This window comes from Tupaia chinensis, unplaced genomic scaffold (genome assembly GCF_000334495.1).
Source record: "Tupaia chinensis unplaced genomic scaffold, TupChi_1.0 Scaffold000179_1, whole genome shotgun sequence".
NCBI classification, from domain to species: Eukaryota; Metazoa; Chordata; class Mammalia; order Scandentia; family Tupaiidae; genus Tupaia; species Tupaia belangeri.
This window is the reverse complement of record NW_006159654.1, coordinates 3610408-3637589: the sequence shown is the minus strand read 5'-3', so window position 1 is coordinate 3637589 and position 27182 is coordinate 3610408. Positions and strand designations below refer to the sequence as shown.

At 36.6% G+C, this 27182-nt stretch overlaps 1 protein-coding gene across 5 annotated transcripts; it reads right to left on the bottom strand.

Annotated features, from left to right (window-relative positions):
- Positions 1–1004: 1004 nt before the first annotated feature.
- CEP44 (centrosomal protein 44) lies at positions 1005–27173 on the bottom strand. Of its 5 annotated transcripts, none has more exons than XM_014587048.2 (12): positions 26916–27173; positions 25497–25605; positions 18979–19117; positions 13800–13947; positions 12033–12179; positions 11522–11644; positions 8593–8763; positions 7026–7232; positions 5692–5767; positions 2283–2407; positions 1983–2020; positions 1005–1226 (listed from the first exon to the last, which is right to left on the bottom strand). In XM_014587048.2, exons 3-12 carry the CDS (start codon positions 19068–19070, stop codon positions 1184–1186), a joined length of 1170 nt encoding a protein of 389 aa, XP_014442534.1. In that variant the 5' UTR covers positions 19071–19117; positions 25497–25605; positions 26916–27173; the 3' UTR covers positions 1005–1183. The 5 variants fall into 5 exon arrangements, with proteins under 5 accessions (XP_014442534.1, XP_014442535.1, XP_014442537.1 ...); XM_014587049.2 differs by lacking the exon at positions 26916–27173 and adding an exon at positions 26602–26888; XM_014587051.2 differs by lacking the exon at positions 25497–25605.
- Between the last annotated feature and the right edge of the window lie 9 nt (positions 27174–27182).

Here is a 27182-nt window from a genome sequence, read left to right as displayed (position 1 = left end):
TAATTATATTTCATTTGCAATTATGAAAAGTCAGTTGCCATAATTACTTCTCAAAGTAGTTTCTGAAACTGTACTAAATTCAAGGATGTGTGCTTTTGTAATGTCAATATAGAAGTTCCTAATTTTAAAGCTTAAATGACAAAACATTTATTAGAATGCTAAAAATGCTTTCCAAAGTAATTTCTACTGAAAATGTTAACTTAAGGTTTATATTTGACAGTGAAATACTAAATATACATATATAATATAAACAGATAAATAAAATGTAATCAGAGGAATCTATATAATAAAAAAGAAAATACTCTTTTTCCTTCCAAATAATAGAGTTAACTTGCCTTAGGAATACCCAAGATCACTACAATTCTACTTGTAATGTTAAAAAAATACAATATATGTACTAATTTTTTAAATGAATTTTTTACTCGATTTAACTGTGTCTAAGGCTTTTTCTCTCTCCAAAAATTTTACAACTTCCCATCATTAACTGTGTATCTTCAAATATTAGACAGTCACCATCTGTGTCCATGCTGCTGGTCTTAAAATGTGTCACAGAATACAGAACTAAAATACTCAGCACATCTCTCCAGTGAACCTTTAGACCTGCTTCCAAATGCAAAAGACGACTCATGTTTTTACTTTGTCAGTGTTAAATGAAAAGGTACTGCTTTTTGACTAAGAATGAAATAGCTGTTTTTTGGTTTTATTTCATTTTTCAGTGAGCATTTTTAACTTTTCATTACAACTTATTCATCAGTACAGATGGCAAGATGGTATGTACGAGAGCCTCCTGGGTCCAATATGCAAGTCTCAGTTGGAATGTTTCCAACAGGATGTAAACCCTGGTCCTCAAGACCGTACTTCACAAAACATATTACTTAGCACACTGCCAACAAATGTCAACACAAAAATACAGTGCGGTAATGACTTCACTCTGTAAAAGAAGTGCACTGGAAATGAGTTTTTCCTAAGAAAACTGGAACAGAGTAAAGCAGTATAATCATAGCTCAAAAATATTAAAATATTTATTCAATAATGAATAAAAAAAGACTTGTATGCCAAATGGAATTCAAATCATTAATAAAAACATTGTGATATATTACAATTGTATAGAGAATTCTTAAAATATACAACATGTTCAGTAGCCAAAGCCCTACTATGAAGTTCATGCAGAAAATTCTATAAATTAGTGAGTTGGGCATTTCAGTAACTCTGCAGTTTCTTCAAACCTGAAATGTAAGTTTAAAAAAATTAAGTAAATTAAAATAATTTATACTGAAGCATAAGATTTAGATTGGTGAATTACAGTTTTGAGCCTAAACTTAAATATTTTTCTTTCTTACAGGGACAGTTACTATTAATAGAGTTAAGTATACTATGGCCAAAGAGAAAAAAAAATTATGAGTCTTCAGTTCTTAAAGCATGAATTATTTTAATAGTTTTCAAATTTTAAAAGAAGATATAGATTTTTAAAGTAGTAGACTGCACAATAATCTTACACAATTTCATTTTACATATCCTTTGACCTGCTCTTTAAAACATTATATGTAATGATATCTGTACTAGATAAAAGCATTTTTAACATTACTAAGAACTTGCTAAGAAGACTATCCATACTTTAACAACACTGGAAATGTCTCCAAGCTACTATCTATATACATTATTTACTATTTTGATTACTCAATGATCAAAAATAGATAATAGTCTTGATTAATTACCAAGCAAAAGTATCTCTGCACTCTTTAATACACAGTTAATTCTATTAAGAATGTTTTAACATCACTTGTTGGAAACCAAAACAGTGACTCATCTCACAAACACATACTGTAGGTGGATTTATTATCCACTGGAGTCCTGAAGGAAATTCCACACCTGATTGAGAGACCTTTAAGGTTTGAAACACATATGCACATTCTATATATACTGTAATCCAATACAATTCCCTATAGAGAAATGAATTTCTGTTGCCCCTTTCTGTTACTTACATTTTTTTCATCCTTTCCATTTTCTGGATTGTTGTTTCCTTTAATTTAAAAAGCAACAAATTTAGGTGATTTCTCAAAGTAAACCATCATCAAAGATGGACCATGAACATATATAACACAGTCTGCAACATTGCATTAAGTACTATTTACTTATCACAAAGAATTTTTGAGACATTAAAGATTTTGAGTTTTGCTATTTTTCTTGCCCAAAGTAATCTATAGTATATACAACTAAAACCAAAGCTTGCTTGTTCTGTCATTAAAAAGGTAATCATTTAAGCAGTTGCCAGTGTTTCTTACCTCTGAAATTTCTTTGAGACCACAGTAATTAACAGTTGAGTTTCTGGAAGTTGAATCTAATGATACTGTACTATAGCCAGAAGACAGAGGAACACTTGCTGAACTCTCCCCTTTGTGTTTACTAGCTGTGAAGAAATTAAGTCTTACGTTACCTTTCCTTTCACAATAGAGTCAAATATCTAAAAATGTCATTTGTAGCAAGAAAAACATTATTTTAATATATAATAGTTACTGGTAGAAATCAAAGAGGAGTGTTTAGTATTGTTTTGTAAGAGCCTACAGATGAAGATGTTGAAAATTGGCCAATCAAAATTATAAAAGGCAGGACCAGCAAGGTGGCATAATGGTTACCTAATGGTGGTATAATGGGACTCCCATGTAGTCAACAGTGGTTCGAGTCCCGGACCCAGTGGCTTGAAACTCATGTGAGGGGCGTGTGCATGTGTGCCCAATATCCCAAGAGAAGAATGGAGAAGGGATTGTGGGTGTGGCCACCTCCCCAGGGGGTGATTTCTCACTTTCCGCCTCTTTCTCTCTCCAGCAAATACACGTGCCCTATAGCAAAAATATCTCATAAACAAAAATGACAAAAGACAATATTGTCTTTATCATGATAGCAGTTTGAATAAACATAAAGTTATTATAAAAAATTATTTATTTCTTCCACATGCAATAAAGACAAAGAGAGAGAAACAGCACCCCCCACAGCTTCAGAGCTATGATACAACCCCAGCTTCAGCCTGCCCTGGATCATGGGCATAAGTTTCGAGACATGAATCTGAAACCTTCCCACGAAGGTCACCCTTGTAGAAACTACTGCATCACATCTAGCCCCAATTAATCCTTAAATATTAGCTACTGATATGTGTATGCTTTTTTAAAATGGTAGTATCCAATATACTAAATAACAAATATCAATACATTTTTATGATGCTTTCATTCAACAACGTCTAAGCATTTCACAATTTTTTTTTTGTAATGTGCCAGAGGACACATAGGCTTACCAAAGAGAGAGAAAGTGAGAAAGCACCCCCCATGGGAGATGGTCACACCATAATCAGTTCTCCATTTTTTCCTCTTTTTGGGATTTTCAGAATGCACATACACGCTCCTGGCATGTTTTTCAAGTCACCAGTTCGGAACGCTAATGCATAACCACATGGGATCCAGTCACCTTAATCATCATGCCACTAGCTGACTCCCCAGACTTTTATTATTGTTCTGTAAATGAACTTTTTTTAAGTCGGGCATGTGCACAGGCCCATGAGCTGGGTTGGCTGAGACTGAAGGTGGACTGTAGCATGCAGACCCTGCTGGATCTTTCTTATGGAAGAAATAAATAAAAATGCTTAAAAAAAATAACAACACCACAAAAATCGCTCATGGCCAACCCCATGCTTAGAATTCAGGACCTGGTGACCTGAGAAACATGCCGGGTTCATGTGCACGTACGCTCAAAATCCCAAAAGGTGAGAGAGATGGTGGAGAAGGGATTGATTATGGCTTGATCACTTCCTATGGAGGGATGCTGTCTCCTCTCCCTCTTTCTGTCTTTCTCAAACAAGCACATGTGCCCTCTGACTAAATAAATAAATAAGTAAACCCAAATGTATAAAAATCAAATTTGTAAAGGAAATGTTTTGTAAATAATAGCACACATAAAAATGAGAACTTTACTATATGCAGATACTAGAAATAAAAGTACAGATACACTTTGAATCTATTAAACCAAAAGACAGTTTTTGCTCTCAAGAATCTTGAGTTAAATTTTGATATTTATTAAATAAACATACAAATGGATAAATAAAAAAGTAAACATTTATCTGAAATTTGGAGTCTGTAATAAATTTAGTGCCTGAAATAGTTTGTCAAATAATTATATTTACTAATTTAATAACTGAAATTAGTCTCTGCACAATGAAACTGGTATGTATACTAAACAAGTACTGGTTAACAAAAAATTCCAAAGACCACTGCCTGGATTTAGTCAATCTGCTCCACCATTCAATAACCATCTGACCTTTGGCATAATTAGTTAACCCCATCATATCTCAGTATCTTCATAAATAAAATACGGATAATACTAGTACTTATCTTATAGGTCTGCTCTGAGAATTAAGTGAGTTATTAATTAGAACAGTGCCAGGCAATAGTTAGTGCAAAAGATGTTGTATCATTATTATTTTATTTTATATTTTTGCCATAGGTTATGTACATTCACGAGAGGGAGAGAAAGAGTGCGAGAGAGAGAGAGAGAGAGAAGACAGAGAAAGAGAGAGGGAAAGTGAGAAATCAATGCCCAGAGGGGATGGCTATGCTGCAATCTATTCTATTCTCCTCTAGGGATTTTGGGCAGGCACTCACAAGCGCCCGGTGTGTTTTTGGGCCTCCAGTCTGGGACTCAAATTGTGCAGTCGGCCATGTGTGATCTAGTGCCTTAACCACCATGCACCTGTTGGCCCACTATTATTATTGAATAGGTAGCAGCCGAAAGATTTTATGTTAGACAGTCAAAGGTATTAACATTTAACTTCATGATGAATTATTCTCAATTAGACAAAATGCCTCTTCTACAAATATGAGTAAATCACCAAATTGGATAAAGTGTTTCTTCTATAAATATGATTTAATCATAGGCATGAGACAAAATGTTAGTCTTTCCAACAGATATAAGAATCAAAAAAAAAAAAGCTATTGTTAAAAAACAGAACGGAAATATTTTTGGTTTGTTTGTTTTTCGGTTTTGCTATAGGGTATGTGTGCTCACCAGAGATAGAGAGAAAGAGAAAAAGTGGGAAATCATCCCCCAAGGGGGATGGCCATGCCACAGTCTCTTCTCCATTTTACTTTCAGAATTTTGAGTACACATGCAAACGTGTCTGGCATAAGGAACAGAAATCTTATGTTTGCTATTCAGTCATACTGAAAATATCAGAAGCTTGTTAAGTAATGTGGAGATCTTTCTCAATTTATTATCATCAGAGAACTGTTCGAATGCAAGAAGTTTGTTACACTTTGCAAGGTTATTGACAAATTTTTTTTCTTACATATATTACTTAAGATGAGAAAGTTACTGACTAAATTTAAATTAGAAACTCTGAATGCCAATTTTAATAGTGTAGAGTCCTCTGTTATGCTAGAACAATTAAAAGTAAAATATCTCTAAACATTTTCAATTTTGTACATTGGAGCTTAGTCACCTGCTGTATTATATGTAAGATATATAAGCTGGCTTCTTAGCAAATCCTTGGCTTTAATAAGTGTGTCAGTTCATTATTTTTGTTCTAAGAGCTTTTGCAATTTCTAAAAGATAAGGCTTGAGAATATTAAAATGATCAAACATCCATAAAAATTGTTTTTCTGAAAACTCCTTATCACATTACAATACTAATACCACTTAAGAACTCACCGGGATTGAGAAGATCCGTGTCACTACTGGAAGTGCAGTCTTCACTCATTTCATTTAACTCTATATATTCAGCATTCTGGAATAATACAGTTTAGTATTAAGAATAAAATGAAAAGGAAAAATGTTCACACTTTACATTCTTTTATTTTTTGAGAGGTTTTTGCTATAGGGTGTGTGTGCTCGCCAGAAAGACAGAGAGAGACCGAGAGAGAAAGTGAGAAACTACCCCCTACGGGGCATGGCCATGTCACAATCCCTTCCCGTCCATTCCCCTCTCGGGATCCTGGGTACGCACACACATGCACCCAGCGTGAGTTTAAGCCACCAGGTCTGGGACTCAAACTGCAGTCGGCTACATGGGAGTTCAGCGACATAGTCTTTATGCTAACTGCTGGTCCCACACTTTATATTCTTACTGCCAAGTGTAAAGTATAAGATGTCATGAAATATGTTTAAATTTTTAATTATTTTACTTAACATGTAAAATGTTAATATATAAGAAATAATGTAGGGAACCAGCAGTTAGCGTAATGGCTGTGTCGCTGGACTCCCACATAGTCCACCGCGGTTGGCGTCCCGGACCCAGTGGCTTAAAACTCACGATGGGCGCGTGTGCATGCGTGCCCAAGATCCCGAGAGGAGAATGGAGGAGAAGGGATTGCGGCGTGACCATCCTCCCTGGGGGGTGATTTCTCGCTTCCTGTCTCCATATCTGTCTCTGTCTTTCTGGCGAGTGCACACGCCCTATAGTGAAAATCTCTCAAAAAAAAGAAAAAAAAGAAATAATGTAGAAAGAAAGTTCCTTAAATCCATTGACTTTACCTTCTAGAAAGAAAAGATAAGTCAGAAATTAAAATACTGAGTAAAACAAATTTCTCAGATTCAATGAAGCAATGACAAAGCTGATTACTATTTCTATGAAATTCACTAAATAATTTAAATAAATAATAACGAGAAAAAAAATGTTGCAAGTTTTCCTTTCCTATCAACTTCTGTTTACTTCACTATATGAAATAAGGCCATTTGAACTTATGAGATATAAAATTACTTCAAGCTTTTCATAGAGAAAGTCGATTATATTCTTTATTAAAAATGTCAAGTATCACTAATAGCTTAAAAACCTCAACTTGCAGATTTTTAGATGATCCTATCTGAGGAAGAGAAAAACAATAGCTATAACAACAAAACAGGCTATATTCAAATAGGACTTCATTCTAACTCATTATTCTCCCATTACCTAAATAGCCTCTTCTTTTGTATTTCCAAAAGGAGATACGTAAAACAATAAAAGAAATATTATATTTAAAATCGTCTATACATTTTAAAGAAAATACCTTTTTAGACAAAAGCATTTCTGTTTCGAGAAGGGTGACACGACTTAGCAGATTAGTCCAGGTCTTTTCGTTTACCATCACTTTTCCTTTCATTTTTTCTTCCAAATAGTTTAACCTTTTCTCTATCCAGGTCAGTTTGTTAAGTTTATCTTGGCATTCAGCAAGCATAGTCTGAAGTGTAGTGATCTCAGCATTAACTTTTACATCCTAAAATGTTTAGAAAGGTTAAAAAATATTATTACACAGAATGAAGTTCTTTTTAAAAATCAATGTATGTCCATTTCCACTGTGTGATTTCAATAGTTCGACACTATAGCATGAGAGTTAACAGTGCTCTCTGAAGGCAGACTACTTAAACACTCAAACTAGTGCATTCTGAGACTTGTGACCCAGACATCTCCAATTTCTCCTCTCAGAAAGCAGAGATAACAATATTGTTCTTGTGAGGAGTGAATGAGTTCATGTGCCTAACGCTTTTCAACAATACCAGGTAGCACAATAAAACTCGACTTTCTTGCAACACCACCTAGCACGTCGCTAAGAGGGAATGGCTAAAAACCACACCGGTGTATTCAGATTGTTCAGTTTGCCATATAAGAAGTAAATCCAGACCACTTGTTAGTTTTTATAAATGCTACCTGTACACTGAGATCTCCTGGGGGAGAGGTGTCTTCCAAAATTCATGAAAAATAGGTATTATGAAAAAAAGTATGTGGATTTCAAAATTGTTTACATCAAAATAAAATGGCATTTCGGTTCCATTTTCCCATGAATTTTTTGAAGTCCCCTCGTATAGAAGTCATGTGACATAGAAGATACATAGAAAAAAGACGTTTTAGCAGATATAGTACAAAAATGGTATTCTAAGAGAGATCAGGAAAGGACAGCAAGGACCTAGAAAAAAAATGAAAAGGAATGAAGTACCATTCTTTTCCAATCACCAGTTCAGCACACAGGTGATAAAAAGCCTCCACTACAAAACAGCATTTTTCTATCTCTCACTAGACTGTTAATTCCTTGAAGTCAAGTACTAGGTCTCATTCATTTTTTTTTCTTTTTTTTTTGGAGAGGTTTTTGCTATAGGGCGCGTGTGCTCACCAGATAGACAGAGAGAGACAGAGAGACAGAAAGTGAGAAATCACACCCCAGGGAGGGGGGGGATGGCTACGCCACAATCCCTTCTCCTCCATTCTCCTCTCGGGATTTTAGGCATGCATGCACGTGCACCTGGCATGAGTTTTAAGCCACTGGGTCCGGGACTTGAACCGCGGTCAACATCGTGGGAGTCCAGCGACATAGCCATTACGCTAACTGCTGGTCCCTAGGTCTCATTCATTTTTGCATTACCCGTAACACATAGCCCAGTACTTTAAACACAGGCAGCAAACAATATCTGTTGAATTATATTCAGTAAGATTTATTGATTCTTAAGCAATGATAATATAGGCAATGTGCCATAATTAATAACACAGAAGATTAGAAATCCTCCAAAGTTGAGATGCTGAAATAATCATATACATAAAAATAAGAAAAATCAGCATGTGTTGAAGAAGTTCAAAATTCTTACTTGTTGCTCAGTCTTGATCTCAGGGACCGTTACTTCAGGAATATTTATTTCTGTAGTCTTTAAGTCAGACACATCAAATGCCTCATTAACATCTGTTACTGTACTTATTGTATCTTCAGACATGTCCCCACTATCTTCACTATACAGGTGACGGATCACCACAGCTTTCTTCTGCATAGAGGAAAACTTGTCAGGAATAATTCTGTGCTTTTTAATCACAATTGTTATAAATAGACACATAGTAATTTTACAAAAGAAACATTCTATCTTCCTTTACATACTTAAAAAAGTTAAATTAGCACGTGAAAGTATATATCAAAATACTACAAACTATTATACAGACGTCACAAATAGCATTCTGTGTAAGGCATTGGGAAAAGTGACAATCCGTTTTACTATTCACTTGATTTTTATTTTTTCAGACAGGGTCTTGCCGTGCAGGGATCCTCCTGCCTCAGCCTCCCAGCTGACATTAGAGGAGTATGGCATCATGCCCATCTCCTTTTTAGACAGGGTCTCTCACTGTTGCCCAGACCACCTTTGAGGTCCCAGTTAAACAAGTTTAACCGTCTTAGAATTTAAAACTTTTCTGTTAGGATAATTTAGATTACCCCAACTCCCATCCTAAAATACGAGTTTGAAAATTATAGTTAGTAACTCATATTTAATAAGTGCTTATGGCATGCCTGGTATTGTGCTAAGCACAAAGTTTTTAAAAAACTTATCAGTAAAAGTAAGGCCTGGTTTACATATATTCTAGTTGGGGATGGAAACAAGATATAAATCGCTTAACAGAAAATAAGATCATTTAAAACTAACAAAAAGTAGGTGAGTGAGAAATGTTAAGTAGACAAGAGTTACATGCACTTATTCAGAAACCATGCCCCTTATAGTTCTTTCTCTTAACTGCCCAGATTACCCAAAGCAAAGCAGGCACATTAAAAACAAAAAAAAAAAAAGAAAGAAAGAAAGAAAAAAGTTACTGGTACAAGAACCATTTCTTATAAGAAAACTTCACTTTTTAAACAAAAGGCATAACAATATAAATATATATCTTTTAACAGATTCTATTTATGTAACACATGTACAATTAGAATAGGACACAATTCTTTAGATTTTACTTTAGCCAGAAACTATTCACAACCTTTATCTAATTACACATGGATTATTCATCCAGCATTCTATTCTTTAATCTCAGCAAGTTTTCCCCAGATGGAAGACAGCTGAAAGTACACTTATTATTATAAAATAATATTTTGGCTTAACTCTCCTTTGTACATAAAAAACTGAATTTCTATGCACTAGACTCATTTAGTCATAGACACTCAAAGCAGAAAGAGACAGAGAAGTTATCTATCACTAAATAGAAAATATTCAAAATACTAACCTAAAACCAGATTCTAGGCTAAAAATTCATACTTCTGGTTACAGAAATATGAACATATGTAAATGAATCATTATAAACTATCACTATTACTAATGTTCGGCTCTTTATATATTCTTATGTTTTAGAAAGACCAGATATGAAATGAAGAAATGCAGAGGGGTCGGCAAATGGCATGGTGGTTAAGGGCGCTGGACTCTCACGTGGATGACTGCGGTTTGAGTCCCAGACCTGGCGGCTTGTTTTCTCTCTCTCTCTCTCTCTCTCTCACTCCGGTCAAATAAAACTATAAATAAATAAATGAATGAATAAAAAAAAATAATTAATTTTTAAAAAGCAGTAAATGTAGATGATTCCATAATATGAGAGAATTTCAAAAATTTGGTGGAAAAAATAAAGTATGAGAGCTGGTCCCATAGCTTAGTGGTTAAGGGCGCTGGATGCCACATGGCTGACTACATACGTCCCTCCTGAAGGCTTGCTAAATCTGCTGGGCGCATGTGCAAACATGCCCAAAATCCTGACAGGATGGAGATATGGAGAAGGGATTGTGATGTAACTAAACCAAATTGAGGGCTTTTTTCTTTTTTTTTCCCTTTTCTTTTTTCTCTCTTTCTCCCTCTCTCTGGTGAGCACAAATGCCCTCTGGAAAGTAAAAAACAGAGTACAAGTGTCACCTTGGTGTAAAAAAAATTAAATTAAACCCATGCATTGTTTTTTCATAATATGCATTTTTGGTGAAATGTCTGAAGACCCCTCATATAAACCTCCTAAACTACTGCCATTCTATCTAGGAAATAAGGTAGAAATAGAAATTGGAAATAAAAAAAGCTTGTTCATTTTTACTTTTTTATCCTCCTGTTATAACTTTAAGAATGTTACCTAGAAAATACATGTTAAGTGTTATTAAAAATCCCTAAGCAGATGGCAAAATGGCTATGTCAATGGACTCCCATGTAGTCGACTGCAGTTCGAATTCCGGACCTGGTGGCTTAAATTCATGATGGGAACGTGTATATGTATGCCCAAGATCCTGAGAGAATGGGGAAGAAGGGACTCCGGCGTGGCCATCCCCCATAGGGGGTGATTTCTGGCTTTCTGTCTCTGTCTTTCTGGCTAGCGCACGTGCCCTAGAGGAAAAAAAAAAATCGCTAAGCTTTTATATTTGACTAGAATGTTTCAACAGGTACCAGTCAGAAAAGAGAACCTTGTATATTGGATTAATCAAGTAAATAACTCTTATATTACTTTTTTTTTTTTTTGGAGAGGTTTTTGCTATAGGGCACATATGCTTGCCAGAAAGAGACAGAGAGATAGAAAGCAAGAAATCACCCCCAGGTTGGATGGCCACACCACAATCCTTTCTCCATTCTCCTCTCGGGATCGTGGGCACACATGCACAGGCACCCAGCATGAGTTTAAGCTACCGGGTCTAGGACTTGAACTGTGGTTGACTACATGGTAGTCTAGTGACATAGCCATTACACCAACTGCTGGTCCCGATAACTCTTATACTACTGATAGGTTTTCTTTGTATTTTCATACCTTTCCTGAAGTCATAAACCTGCCAGTGATGTCAATGCCCACAGGTTCTGCACATATTTTCTCACTGCTTGAAGAGGGTTCTGGCTTACCAGAACTGATTTTTTTTCTTTGCTGTGATGGAGTCTTAGAAACAAAAAAGTATTAGATATAATAACAAATTTTGTGGTAAATCATAATGTATATTGACATTCTGTTATAATTTAATTTTTCACATTTATGATATAACTGACAAATAATAAAATTCCAATGATGAGACAACATTTCTTTCAAAAACTAAGAAGTGGGGGAAATGCTTTATGAACCACTGGTTTAGAACTTCCAGCTCTAAGTCACAGATGTGTGAAAACATGTGACTGGTATTTAAAGCAAACATCAAGCTTTATAAGGTTATCCAAACTGGTGAATTAAGCACTAATTGTACTAGGCGATGATTTGCAGTCTAGGGTAGTGATTTTAAACATTTAAATCCCGGGCATAAGATCTAGCATGAAGATCTAGTCATAAAAATTACCTTCTCAATACTACTGAGTTCCTTGTGCTTTTTCATCACACAATGCAAAATATCACAAATAATTTGGATTTTCCATTCTGCAAACCCACATTGGATAAATTGCTTTTTTGTCAAAATTGGTTTGTAATTAAACTGATCGCGAAGAATCTGGAAAGAGGAAGACCAATGTAAGAATTAGAAGTAATTCCTTTTTGAAATTCAAAATTATATTAATAAATGGTTTCCTGGTCAGAAAAGTAATGGGCACCTTTGAGAGGACCAGGAGGATCAGGCCATTAACTAAAAGGTACTAAGGAGACTTAGAGGGTTGGTATGAGTCATGACAGGTGAGAAAGGTATCCTGGAACAAAGTCAGTAACTAGAGATGCAACAGTGAAGAGAAAAGATGGCTGTTCAAAGAAACAGAAAAATACAGGCAATCATTGGTAAGTGCAAAATCCTCATATGTACTAGAAAAACTCCTTAGCTCACTAGACTATCATATTAAATGTCAGGAAAGCATAGTTTTATTTGTTTATAATTATTCCACTACCGATTTTTAGACAAGACAATAAAAGTAGAAGACTAGATCAGTAGCTTCCAAAATCTGATCTGCAGAACCTTAGAATTTCTTAAACAGTTTCTAAAGCTTTCACAGAAGATTTTTAGAATTGCTAGCAAAGAATGGGAAGATTAAAACAGAGACTCTACACATAAAAGCTCCCATTTAATCAAATAAAACTCATCTTTAAAAAAGAAATTAAGATTTGATAAATAAGCTTTACCATTTAAAACAAAGTTAAGCAAACAGAGTATTTGAATAAAAATTAACTGTAAAAGTAGGGTTTTTTAAAAAGAAATAGTAGATTAAATTCAGTATAGATATGGAATAAAAATATAATGGTAGATTAAATATAACACACGATCTCAGATCTCAAAAAACATGTAAGTCAAAAATTTAGTTCCTTCTTATGAATAAATTAACTCATACCTCCAAGAACCACATCTTTTACTGGATAGAATATTTCTCTCTAAATTCTGCCAATAGACCTAATTTTACTAAAATATGAAACAAAAAGAGCTAATGAAAGCCACTAGCAAATATTTTCCAGTTGTCATATTTACCAGAATAGGAAACTGGGGGCCAGCAGATGGCACAGTGGTCAAGACACTGGACTCCTACAAGGCCCAACCATAGTTGGGCCACAGACCAGGTGACTTTAAAAGTTGTGGTGGTTAAAGGTGCTGGATTCCCACATTGCTGACCGTCGTTCAAGTCCCAGACCTGGCAGCTTGCTTTCTTGCTTTTCCTTTCTCTCTCTCTCTCTCTCTGGTCAAATTTAAAAATAATAACAACAAATGGGATTAAATAAATAAATAAATCCTTAAAAAAAAAAAAGATGAGTCAGGCTGGGTGTGCGTGCCCAAAATCAGAGATGAGAATGGAGAAGGGACTGTGGCATGGGCATGCCCCTAGGGGGAGATTTTTCACTTTCCTTCTGTCTCTTTGGCAAGCACATGTGCCCTAAGGCAAAAACCTAAAAAAAAGGAAACTATAACAAAGTGAACTGCATTGGATCTTGATTTCAATAGGAACTGAATTTACAAATAAATATAAATATTTACATATTGATTTATGAATATATTTTCAAAAATACCTTTATATTTTATGAAGAATATCTTTTGGCTCTATGTACTGCATTCATGAGTTACTACTACTAAAACAGTAATGTTTAAAAATCATTCAACAACTTCTAAAATAATTATTGTTTCATAAACCAAAAGTACCTTATAGACAGCATCTATAAAGCGCAAGTCATTCTTTGCTATGAGCTCTATATTGGATTCCATGAGAAATTCTGTTACATAAGGTGAATATGAGGTAAGCGAATAGCTGATGATGGGCAAGGATGCTGCTGTGTCTCCCTTTATCAAACTGTTAGGGAAAAAAGAAAAAGAATTTTAATGAGCATAATTTCATAGAGTTAGAGAATCAAGGAAATGTTAGCAATGTCAATCATTTCTGACTTAACACTATAGACTACTAATTAAATAATGCATGACATCCTCCACTCTAAACCAGTCTAGTCAAACTGGTAGGAATGTATTGTATTGTATGTATTGCACATCTGCTCAAAAACTTACTATAGGGGCCAGCAGGTGGCTGGTAGTTAAGGCACGGGACTCTTGCATGGCTGACAATGGTTCAAGTCCTGGATCCAATGGCTTGAAACTCATGCCAGGTGCATGTGCAAGTGTGCCAATAATCTCAAGAGGAGAACAGAGGAGAAGGGAGTATGGTATGGCCATCCCTCCTGGGGAATGATTTCTCACTGTCCTTTTCTCTGTCTCTCTGGCAAACACATCCGCCTTATGGCAAAAGTCTTAAAAAAAAGAAACAAAACTAACTTACTACTTAGGTCTTAGTTTCAGCAGTCTATTTACCATAATATTTATTGATTTTTCCAAAGCTTAGTCTTAATCTACTCCTACTAATGAAACAGATGTATTGAGTCATCAGAAAAGTCATATGTTTGCATAGAAATATGCCATGATTTTTTTGATGACCCAATACTATTAATATCTTCCTGTACCATAAGTATACTTAAGGTTTTGTAAGTACTTGTTACATTAGCTCACTTGCTCTCCACCACAACTTACAAAGTTTAAATATTCTGGACTAGCAGTTAGCATAATGGCTATGTCACTGGACTCCCATGTAGTCGACAGCGGTTCGAGTCCCGGACCCGGTGGCTTAAACTCACACTGGGCGCATGTGCATGCGTGCCCAAGATCCCAAGAGGAAAAAGGAGGAGAAGGGATTGTGGTGTGGCCATGCCCCCTGGGGGCGGGGGGGTGATTTCTCTCTTTCTGTCTCTGTCTTTCTGGTGAGCGCACGAGCCCTATAGCAAAAACCTCTCAAAAAAAAAAAAAAAAAAAAAAGAAAGTTTAAATATTCTGAATTCTAAGTAGATAAGTATCATGAATTCTAAGTTTCAGATGAGAAAAGCAGGTTGGAAAAAGCATGTACTGTGAACAGGCTGAGCAGTTTACTATCTTCTACTCAATCAACACTGGAACCTTATTAGCTTATACTAATTTCTCCAGTCTAGCAAGGTATTCCACTTTTCTCTGTCCATCTTACTATTCTTTATGAATCATTCATCAAATCTCAAGTCTTCTACGAAGCCATCCCTCCTCAACTTTCTGATCCATACTGATCTCTCCCAGAATGATTCCCAAGGTATTGAGCATCTGATGCTTCATACTTGTACAGCTTCCTGTCTTATTTTCTCAATGTGAAGTACTTCACTGATTTTCCCAGAACAAAACACAGGAGGAATTTCTTCATTTAGTTCTATCTGTTCAACTGAAGTAATACTGTACTTGTATAAAATATAAATAAATGGTCTTTACAAAATTCAAGATGCATGCATAAATCTCCCCATTCAAATATTTAATAAGAAAGGAAACAAATATTGAGTGGTCTAAAAAGTCATGGCGTATTTTTCTATATTTTTCTATGCAAAAATTCGTCATGATTTTTCCAATGACCCAATACTTGGGGTTGATAACACTGTACTTCGTTGTTTTTTTCCCCCCTCAGGAAAATACATATAATTTCTCTTCTAAGTGTCTTTATGAGTACAATAATACTTCACCCAATCAGAAAACTTTTCTGACAACATTGTCTACATGGAATACAACGCAAAACCAGGAAGGGAAAAAAATTATCTTTGAACAATAAAATCTGTACAATTCAGATCATGAATTGATGGCAGTCAGGTCTACATTTAACACTTTGTATGTTAAACAATCTCAAAAATCTTGATTATCTAGTTTCTAAGTACTAGCAGATTACAAGTAGTAAACAAACAAAAAACAGATATAACAAACTGGCATACCAATACAAAAATATATAAATGCCAAGAAAGAAAAAGAATTTTTTTTTGAGAGGTTTTCACTATAGGGCGCATACGCTCGCCAGACAGACAGAGAGACATAGAGACAGAAATCGAGAAATCACCCCCCAGGGGGAATGGTCATGCTGCAATCCCTTCTCCTCCATTCTCCTCTCAGGATCTTGGGCACGCATGCACATGCGCCCGGCGTGAGTTCTAAGCCACCGGGTCCAGAACGCGAACCGTGGTCGACTACGTGGGAGTCCAGCAACATAGCCATTATGCTAACTGCTGGTTCCCAGAAAAACAATTTTAAATGGACCAGTAGGTAGTATGGTGGTTAAGGTGCTGGACACTCCCGCGTGACCAACCATGGTGTAAGCTACAGACTTGGTGGCTTGCTTTCTCACTTTCCCTGTCTCTTTCTCTGACTCTGTCCCTCTCTGGCCAAATTTAAATAAATAAACAAATAAAGTTAAATAAAATAACTCTTCAAAAAAAACCCAAAAAAAAACAGAAAAAGAAAGAAAACCATACCAGACACGTGTGTGCACATGCACCAAAGGTATTGACAGGACAGAGAAATGGAGGAAAAGGGATTGCAGTGTGACCATGCATCATTGAAGGGTGCTTCCTCTCTTTCTTCTGATTCTGGTGCATGCATGTATTTCCTGGCCCAAAACCAAATTGGCTACTCAAATTGATCAAGTCCCTGAAGTTCTGACAGTGAAGATTTTTCTGTTTTGAGGAACCAAGATGATAGGTACACAGTATGGATTGCTTCTCACATATAGGAATGCCTATAAATAACTGTAATTAGAGATACACCTTCTCCTTTCTATCCTGACACTCTTTATTTGCAGCTTCTCTTGGTGTTGGCTCTCTCCCTAACATACAATTAAGATAGCCATTCTTAAGTGAGAAGCCCATTACTCGATGATTCTATTCAGTAGTTGGCTTAACTAAGGTTTACTCTAATATATGATCATAGACCTAACATGGACTTGTACTTTGATACTCATTAATTCAATAAATGTGCAATCAATTCCAAATTCGCAAGTGCAGTGATACTGTAGTAAGCTCAAGAAAGCCTCGCATTTCGGTTAATACCCTAGTGGAGAAAACACTCAACTGATAGATGAGTAATAGCATGTAGGGACATATTCATGGAGGGGCCCTGAGTGAGGTATGCGGACATGCTCTGAGCAAACACCACCTGTCCTTTTGGGCTTTGGCAGAAACTTGTGACTTGTCCTTTCCTTGACCCTCACTGCAGGCAGAGCAAAGGGTGGAAATTACTAGGGGCATTCCAACAGGAAACATCTTGACCCCAAATTAGCAAAGTCCAATCCCTGCTCTGCACCTGAAAGATGCTTTAGCCTTCTCTGGGTGTGGTGGTGTATACCTTATGGAGAGATTCTTAAGCCTTCTTTGGGTGTGGTGGTGCATGCATTGTGGAGAGATTATTTAGCCTATGTTTCTTCCCCACACCTGGGGCTAGATCTCTCTCCATTAGAAGATAATGGGATTTTCTCTTGATGGGATTATCGCCAAGGGATACATGTGCCCAGTATGTCTAAGCTCTTTTAGATTTGTTACCTGCTTCTTATTGTCTGTAACCTAGCAACGAATCTATGAATTGTCGTGAAATATACATGTGTAGTGTCTCCTTGTACTATAAATAAAGATGCCCAGTTTGTCTGGGCACTCAAGCCGAGGCAAAAGTTGCTTGGGCTACCTAGGCTCAGGCTGCCTGTGTCTGCTGTTACTCTGTGACTTGTCGGGCCACAAAAGCCGAGGCAAAAGTGGCTTGGCCTACCTAGGCTCAGGCTGCCTGTGTCTGCTGTTACTCTGTCTCTTTGTCTCATTCTTTCCCATTCCCTGGTCCTCTCAAGATGAAGGGCTTCCTCTTTCTCTTCCTATTTCTCTTTATCACCATCAGCCCCCTGATCATGATTCAACTAGACCCAAGCCCCTGGGCGGACAATAACAGGCAAGGATAAATGTGAAGAAAAAATAAGTATTAAAAGAAAGAGAATGACAAAAGTACAAAACTAGACAGGCATGAATATAGGAGAAATGTAGGTTGCTAATTCTACAAAAGCAAGTGAGTGAGAGTTGGCAAATGGAAGCTAAGCAAAAGGTTCAAACAGGTTCTCTCTCTCTTTTTTTTTTCTTGAGAGGTTTTTGCTATAGGGCGCATGCACTCGCCAGAAAGAGAAAGACAGAGAGACAGAGATCTCCTCTTGGGATCTTGCGCACACATGCAAACGTGCCCAGGGTGAATTTAAGCCACCAGGTCTGGGACTTGAACCCCGGTCAACTACATGGGAGTCCAGCAACATAGCCATTATGCCAACTGCTGGTCCCCAAAGCAGGTTCTCTTGAATGGATTACCTGAACAATCTAGCTGCCATAAGAAATCTACTAACTAGAGTTTTCTATATCACAAAGAACATACAGCTTAAATGTATAAAACCTATCCTCCATAAAAGAAACAAAGAAATAGACTGGCAAAAAATGGCAACAATCTCTGCTCATTGTGAATACAGTTAAAAATAAGTAACACCATTCAACTGAATATGAGAAAGTGGTAGATTAAATAACTAAAAAATCCATTCTGCTTCCATGAGTTTAAAATTACAATAGTACAGAGATCATACCTTATACTGATACACACCGTGCTTCTTAATTTCTTGGGTTGGGGAGCTGGCAGGTGGCATAGTGGCTTAGAGTGCTAGATCCCCACATGGCCAACTGCGGTTTGAGGGCTGGGCATGGTGGCTTGCTCTCTCTCTCTGTCTGTCTCTCTCTAGTCGAAACAGAAAAATAATGACAATAAATAAATAATTCTATAAAAAATTTCTTGAGTTGGAAATTTGCAGTAATCTACACTTAGAAAGTCCTGTTAATTCTGTTTTCTCAAATATTTTAATCATTTCAATGTAAATTTAAATGAGATTCGGGTAAGATTCGTTTTTTTCTTTAGGTACTATCCTATGTCAATCATCATCTCAAACCACTAGCTAAAACAGAATAGAAATAAGTGTGACATTATAGCTTACCCTACACAATCCACCTCTTTAGGATAATTTAGTGAGCGCAGTACTTGTTCTAAGTTCCGCAAACTTCTTTTTAAGTCACCTGTTGCCATCATTTGACATCAGATTCAGCTCCAACTCTTGAAATATTCAAGTTTTTCACCTAGAGATAAAAAAATCATAAAACATTGTGTATTTTTTTGAAGGTTTTCAATTTTGTTTGCATTTCCTATTGGTGGGTACCGTAAACATGTTACCCTAGCTTTTTTTCCCTAAGTTACCCTCCCTAATGGTCAAATAAACTCCTAAACATAAGGTGGTTCCTTCCTCTACTCATCAGCACTTTTCCCTTATAAAAACCGTAAGTTTGCCTTATATTGGAGTTTTTATAATGTGCCTCATCTGACACCATCTCAATTACAGTATTTTCAACAATAAAGTACTATTTGGGAAGACATAACAAGTTGAAATAACACCTATCAATGAACACGTTGAAATAACATCTATCAATGACTACTTTGGATGCTTATAGAAGGTATATAATATAACCAGTAAAAATGGTGGCAAATAAATTTAGCATGGATTTTAGTAATTTTTTCCTCCAGGGCTCTGACCTTATATAGCTGCTAATTGGATGACTTTCTTTAAAAAGTAAAAATAGAATAGATGAACTTTAAAAATATGTAGGTATGACAGATGAAATGAATGCTACTTTCATTTTCTGAACACCACTAAAATCAAAGTAAATAATTAAAACTTACTCATGTACATCCAACAGGAAAAAGAGAACCAGAGGGGATTCCACAGAACAGAGATACCTAGAGAGGATTCCACGTAGCACTGACTCTAGTAACAAAACTTTGGAAAACGGGAAGCAGAAGGATGAGCAGTAACCAACCTAGCAGAGCAGAGACAGGCCTATTTAGGAGGAAGCAACAGAAGTTAAGCTAAGGTCTCAAATGAGGGGCACCTGGTACTTCTGAAAGGTGAGAGGGGCTGAAACAGGAATGATTATCTAGAAGTCTATACAAGGAGCAGCTAAACCCGAGATGTTTACTTTCCTACTTCCCTGGAACCCTCACACATAGAACTTGCTCAGTTAAGCAATGACTTCCCTGGAAAGTTTTATACTCTAAAGAAACTGAACCAAGGAAGCACTAAATTTGAAAAATCCAGGCAAAGCAGAGAGTACAGAACAAGTGCTGAAAGGCAAAAATATTACAGATAAAATGCATTTGTACAGATTGAGTACCCCTTATCTGAAATGCCCAGGACCAAAAGTGTTATAGATTTTGGAATATCACATGAGGTATATCGGGCTAGGACCCAAGTCTAAACATGGAAATTCAGTTATGTTTCCTATATACTTTATGCACATAGCCTGAAGGTAATTTTTCATGATAATTTTGCATTGCAGCATTTTGATTATGACCCAACACAAAGTTAGGTGTAGGATTTTCCACTTGAGGTGTGAGGTCAGTGCTCTGAAAGATTCAGATTTTGGAGTTAGTTTGGACTTTCAATTTCCAAATTAAGGATGTACAACCTGTATGTTATATATGTAGTATAGTTTCCTCAGCTTCAAGAAAAGTATTTGCCAAATTTACATCCTCCATGGCAACAGATTGTTAAGTTCCTACTGGAGGAAGTAGATAAACCTAGACCAAAACATCCTAACACTGCTAATATTGAAGGGAGGCCCCACTGAAAAAGCCAGGTTCTTTCCCAATAAGCGTGCTGTAAAGCTCACCCATTGATAAGCCCAATCCATGCACCTTTATTCAGAAACTCACTTTATAGTGAATATATGCCCAAAGGTCAATTACTGTTAGAGGAAAGGTTCCCTGTACAAGACAGATTTCAATACAAAACAAAGGAAGAGAAAAGAAAAGCTTGTTACAAATAGAGACAATGCAGGAACTGAAAGAAAATTTCCAAATAAAAACAAAAATATGCTCCATGTGAATAAAATATTAAAACTGAACCCAAGAAAAGGAGGCTATTTAAAAAATTAGAGAAAAAGCTTATGAGAATTTAAAATAAGCCATAAATTGTTAAAGTAGGTCAAAAGAGAAGATGAAACTACATATTGTCTATTAGAAATCTGCTTTAACTATAGTGACATAAATAGACTAAAAGTAAATGAATAGAGAAAATATACTATGTTAACATTAATCAAAACAAAGCAGCAGAAGCTGTAAAAGCAGATTTAATGATAAGGAAGGTTTCAGGAATAAAGAAGGGCATTATACAATGATAAAGGAGTTGATTCTCCAAGAAAACATAATAATCATTAACACCATCAAAATACATAGAGCAAAAACTGACAGAACTGCAAGGAGGAAAAGATAAATTTGTTATTTTAGTTGGAGATTTCAACATCCTCTATCATAAATGGGCAGATCCAGTAGGTAGAAATCCATAAGGGCACACACAATCAATGAGACATAGTGGATATTTATAGACCACGTTCTCCAACAAGAACAGAATATAATCTTCCCAAGTTCACATGGAACGTTTATTAATGTGGACCACATTATAGGCCATAAAACATACCTTAACAGGTGGCAGCGAAAATACAAGTTTCAATAAAAGTTAGAAGGTGAGTTTAAGGGAAAAAAACTACAGTCACACAAAGGATGAAAAAAGTGCTGAACTGGAAGAGAAAGTATAAGAAAATTAGAGGACCAAACAAAAGGGTCCACAATCTGATGAACAGGAATGCTAGGGAGATCAGAAAACTTAAGGGAGGAAATTTAACAACCATTCATATACATAAAGGTGTCCTGTGGGAGCTACCAGATTCAGATCCAGGTAGGAGACTGAGATGCCCCAGTGGATCCCAAGACTGAAATAAGCCACTTTAAGAAGGCAGGACTGTGCCCAGTAGCAGATCAGACACTGTGGATCTAGTTCTACCAGAAGCAGTCTCATTCCCCTGTGGACTCAGCTCTAGCCCATTTGTCTAAGGTTCCAGAGAACATCCTGTATGCCTATGGACCCAGAAGGAGTCATGCTTACCCATGCCTCCAGTAACAGGCTTGCAAACCAGATTATCAACATGAAAGCCACCCACGGTCTGGTTCCAACTGCTTGACCATAGTTTCAGTCAGTTGGAAAACAAACAAACATCCCAATAAAAAATTGGGTAAAAGATTTGAACAGCTATCTCACCAAAAAAGATATACTGATGGCATATCAGTATAAATTTTAAAAAAAGATGCTCAACATCATTATTTAGATAATCGTATAAAAATAAACCAATTAGATACCACTACATATAGCTTTGATGGACTCCAAAATAATGATGATATACCAAGTACTTATGAAGATAAAGAGCAACACAAATTCTCATTTATTGCTAGTGAAAATGCAAAATGGTATAGACATCTTGGAAAACTGTGGCAGTTTCTTACCATATAATAACCAAGAACTGTGCTACCAGATATTTCTCTGAATGCTTTGAAAATTTATGTTCACACAAAATCCTACATGCAAATGCTTCCATTTATACAAACTTGGAAGGGGCCAATTCCTTAAGATGTCCTTAAGAAGGTGAATAGATTTTTTTCAAATATTGGGTTACTGGAACTAGCAGATGGCGCAATGGTTACATTGCTGAATTCCCACATGGCCCACCATGGTTCAAGACCCAGACGCAGTTTGAAGCTCACACCAGGTACATGTGTGTGTATGCCCAAAATCTTGAGAGGAGAATGGAGAAGGGACTGTGGCATAGTTGTTTCCCCCCTTGGGGGGGGGGCGGATTTCTTGCTTTCTGTCTCTCTGTCTCTCTGACAAGTACATGCAACCTATAACCAAGAGTCTCTTTGAAAAAAAAAAAAAATTGGGTCATCAGAAAAGTCAAGACATATTTTCGCATAGAAAAACACAGAAAAATACATTATGACTTTTCAAACAACCCAATAGTATATACATACCAATAAAAAGAAATTAGTTACCAAGACATAGAAAGTATATAGATGGAACTTAATGCAAATTGTGAAAAGAAACTAACATGAAAAAGCTACATACTTATGATTTCACTTAGATGAAAAATATGCAAAGAAAACAACAATTGTGGGCAAGCTCCATGGCCTACTGCTTAAGGAAGCTGGATCCCACATGGCAGTCTGTGCAGTTTGAATTCCAGTCCTGGCAACTTAAAAACCATGCTGGTGCATGCCCTAAATCTCGACAGGATGGAGAAACAGAGAAGGAATTAAAGTGTGACCAGGCCCCATTGAGGGGTGCTTTCTCCCTCTCTCGCTGTGTCTCTCTAGTGAGCACATATGCCCTCTAGAAAAACAAATTAAAAGGAAAAAAGGATCGCAAGATTCAACAGACTGACCTGCAGATTCAATGCATCCCCTCCTACCAGCCAAACAAACAATAGTATCACTGCAATTTTTTGGAGGGTAATAATTGATAAGCTGATTTGAAAAATTATATGTAAATATAAAAAATAAAGAATAACTCACACAACCTTTAGGTCAGAATTAAAGGGTTTAAACCATTGGATATCGAGACATTTTATAAAACTAAAATTTAGAGGCTATGACAATATACAGGAAGAACTGTGAACAGAAGCATCCAGAAACATCATGCATACATTGACGTGCATACATTATGACAAAGGTGATACTGAGTTATTTATGGAGAAAGGATGGTCTTTTTCAAATAAATAGTATTATGTCAACTGAATATCCACATGGGAAAAATAAATCTTGACCCCCTACATTACACCCTTAACAAAATTAATTCCAGGTTAGATGACGATTTAAATGTGAAAGAAAACAAGGCTTTTTGGAAATCACAAAGGGAATCTCCTCACGATCTTCAGACAGAGTTTCCTGTTCTATGATGAATAAAAGCAACTATATTAAAATTAGTAACTTCCATCGATCAAAAGAGACCCTTATCAGAGTGAGAAGCCACTGAATGGAAGATGTTGTTGGTCACACACATAACCAACAAAAAGATTAGTATCTAGAATATATAAAGAACCTGCTTCAAAGTGCTGAAAAAAAAAAAAAAGAAAAATACTCCAAAAAAATACACGTGAGAACTGAACAGGAACTACACAACATGTGAAAAGATAACTCTCATTCATCATTAGGAAATCACAAGTAAATCCAAAATGAATGGCTATAGAGCATATGAAACTCTCAAACCATTCTGTGACAGGGTGAACTGGTACAATTACTTTGGAATTATTAGAGATATCTACTAAAGCTGACACGCACAGGACTTATGAGACAAGGATATGATTCTGTAGAAAGTATATAAAAGAAATACATATGCACGTGAACCAAAAGACATATGTCTTTCCAATTTTAAATACAATGTATTTTTTAATCCCCTCAACAATACCATGGAATTTATTTCCAAATTTACTTCATGGACTAGGACTTTCATTAGATTCTCAAAGAAGATTATTCCCTCAAGGAGGTTAATAAAATAAGTAAATAAATGGTTAGGAACTTTTGCTAGAAGGAAATAAAAGGTTTCTGAATTATAAGTGTATTCTACCAACGAGGCCAAGCTCAATGACATACTTAAAAATATCTATTGTAACTGTTCATGGACACTTCATAGAAGGAAAATAGTATGTAACAATACCTTGAACAAGGAATCCTCTGAGAATGAAGCTCCTTTAAAATGAAGTCAATGACATTAAAAACAAATCAGCATAATTAACAAATCGCGGAGCATTAGTAAGCTCTTTTCCCCAGTCCACATTCCAGCAGCTGCCCAGGAAACTGATCATCTCCTCACACACCATCTCAGTAACTGTACATAACTAGAGGACACCAAGCTAGTCATTTGTAGAATCCAAACTTTAGTCAGCTTTTTACTTTAAGCCTATAGCCAGCGATGTGTATAGTCATTTCTCCGTTCCTAGTCTGCTCTCCTTTTTCGACATGGTAAAGAACAGGTCACTGATTATTTTATACTGTTGCTCACGTGTCTATGGACATTTTAGTCACTTATTTTCAGCCAGTCAATGACTTCAACTCAACATTTACATTTTTAGACAGAGGGAATTTCAGGTACTGTCAAATAGGAGATAACTAGTAAAAGAGGTAGTGATCCTGAAAAGACATCATACAGAACACTAGTGAAGAAGGTAAATCTAATTTAACATTTTTTAGGATGACTTAAGATAGACATATGGAAACAGCAAGAAAGATTCCCCAAGATCAGTCTTACTTTCCTGGGAAAGATGAACAGAGAACAAATCTGGCTATAAAGGCAAAAACCCTATTCTCGGGTTTTGCCATTGACCAGTATCACAGGTCGGAGCCACTTTTCAGTTCTAAAGGCATCTAGCTTAACACGAGTCTTCTAAGGATGCCTTCTTCCCATAAGACAGTCTATAATTTTAAAACTGCATCTCTTCCCATACACTTCCTTTAGTCCTTCCAGATGTCATCTTCCCAGTACAGATAATTTTGTTTTATGTAACACTTCTGGCATCTTTCCATCTTTCCTTTTTCTGATGTCCTGTAACACATTTTAATGCTTATATTATTTTCTACCTCCAGTAATGGAATGTCTGACAACAAAGAATGTTCCTGGAAGACATCTTCTTCAGTACCAGCAGAATAAGTATTTCAAAGAAGAGTAAGATACATGTACAGCTTGGATCTGTAAGTGAAGAAGATAAGTGATAAGACAGGATAGAACAAATAAAGGGATAACAAAGTATTACAGAAAAAATTACAGCTACTGCTCTACAGTTTGAAAGATACTAAGGAGTCAAGCTAAAAAGCATACTTTAACACAATACTTTCAGGTACTGTCAAATGAGATCATTTCAGCACCTGAAATTCCCTCTGTCTGTGAAAAATAACTTGCTACTTTTTAAAAACTGATTTGTATTTTTACCTTATAATCCTTATTAAAAGGAATTTTTAAAAGGAGCTACTATTCAGCCTGTAATAGAAAGCCAACCATTTAGAAAGTCTATCTTGTTTCTTAGCATTCTCCAGAGGTGTGTCTGCAAATCGGATCTGCTCAAATAAACTCATGAGAAAGGTTGGTTAAAGAGTATACCATACTGAAGAGTAAGACTTTTACCTAGTTCAATCTGGTTGCCCAGTGAGGTCATTAAAACTAGGCCTTCCAATGGAAGGTCACTAAACTCAGTCATTTTTGTTCAAAATGAAGCAACTACACTAACTGTAGCAATTACAGTCTATGATTGAGGGTTTGTCACATAGTTCATAATACCCGATTTTATCTAAAAATTGTGTGTCAAATATAGAGATGAGGAAAAATTAAGTTTATGAATTTTTTTTGCAAAAGGTATAAGGGAGATACTGTGAAAGATGGGCGAAAGATATGAGACAGAGAAAGGTCTGAGCCGGGGAAAGCATTGAAAAATTGGAGGAAAGGGAATAAGGGACAGGTATAAAGTTCAGTGGGACTGCTGTGCTCCCATATAAAACTATTAAAGGTCTGCAGATAATTCTGGAAAAAATACTCTACTATAGATATAATTCCAGAAGAAAAAAAATAGTTTAAAACTGATTCTTTATGGTGCAGAGGAAAAATCGGTAGTTGCCAGGAAAAGTGGAGAAATATCTGAAACATAGGGAAATGCAAGCAAAAAAAAAAAAAGAGAGATGAACTAATTTTCACCTCTTCCTTCAAAGAGCCGGATGGACCCTTAGTTCAGAGAATCCAGCAGGGATCAGTAAATAACCTCCCAACACTGAATGACAACGATCACAACCTCATTTTCAGATGAGCTGCCTCGATCCATTTCATGATCAAAAGTAACCAGGGAGGTTATACAGGCAAGGCGCAGGTAGAGCTCTCCTCCAGCCGTGGGACTGACAGAGGCAGACACAATCCCGGTCAATCGCCTCTGCCCGGGGCTTCGGTAAGGGCAGCAGAAAGGTGCGACTTCTATCCAACCTGGGGTACAGTCTCACCGGCTCCCCAAGGCTTACCCAGCAACTGCTAAGCAAAGAAGCGGTTCCGAAGGCCTCCGGCCCGGCACGACAGGCAAAGGCGGAGCGAGCAGAGGTAACCTGACAGTCACCTGAGCCCAGCTCCCACCTGGCAGTCCCTGCCGCCTGGCGCCTGCGCCCGGGCGTGTTCCTCGCGCCGACCGTTTGTATTTGGAACCGTGGGCTCAAGCCCGCCACGCACCGCGGCAAGACCTTCAAAGCGGCGAGCGCCTCAGCGCTCCACATTCCGCGCGGCAGATTCCACAT

What these genes read in the sequence shown, in the direction of transcription:
- CEP44 (XM_014587048.2), bottom strand. Translation starts at nt 19,070, where the DNA reads ATGATGGCAACAGGTGACTTAAAAAGAAGTTTGCGGAACTTAGAACAA. An exon ending in AAAGAGGTGGATTGTGTAGG is followed by an intron (nt 13,948 to 18,978) that starts GTAAGCTATAAT and finishes TTTCCCTAACAG; the next exon opens with TTTGATAAAGGGAGACACAG. An exon ending in TTATAGATGCTGTCTATAAG is followed by an intron (nt 12,180 to 13,799) that starts GTACTTTTGGTT and finishes TCCTCTTTCCAG; the next exon opens with ATTCTTCGCGATCAGTTTAA.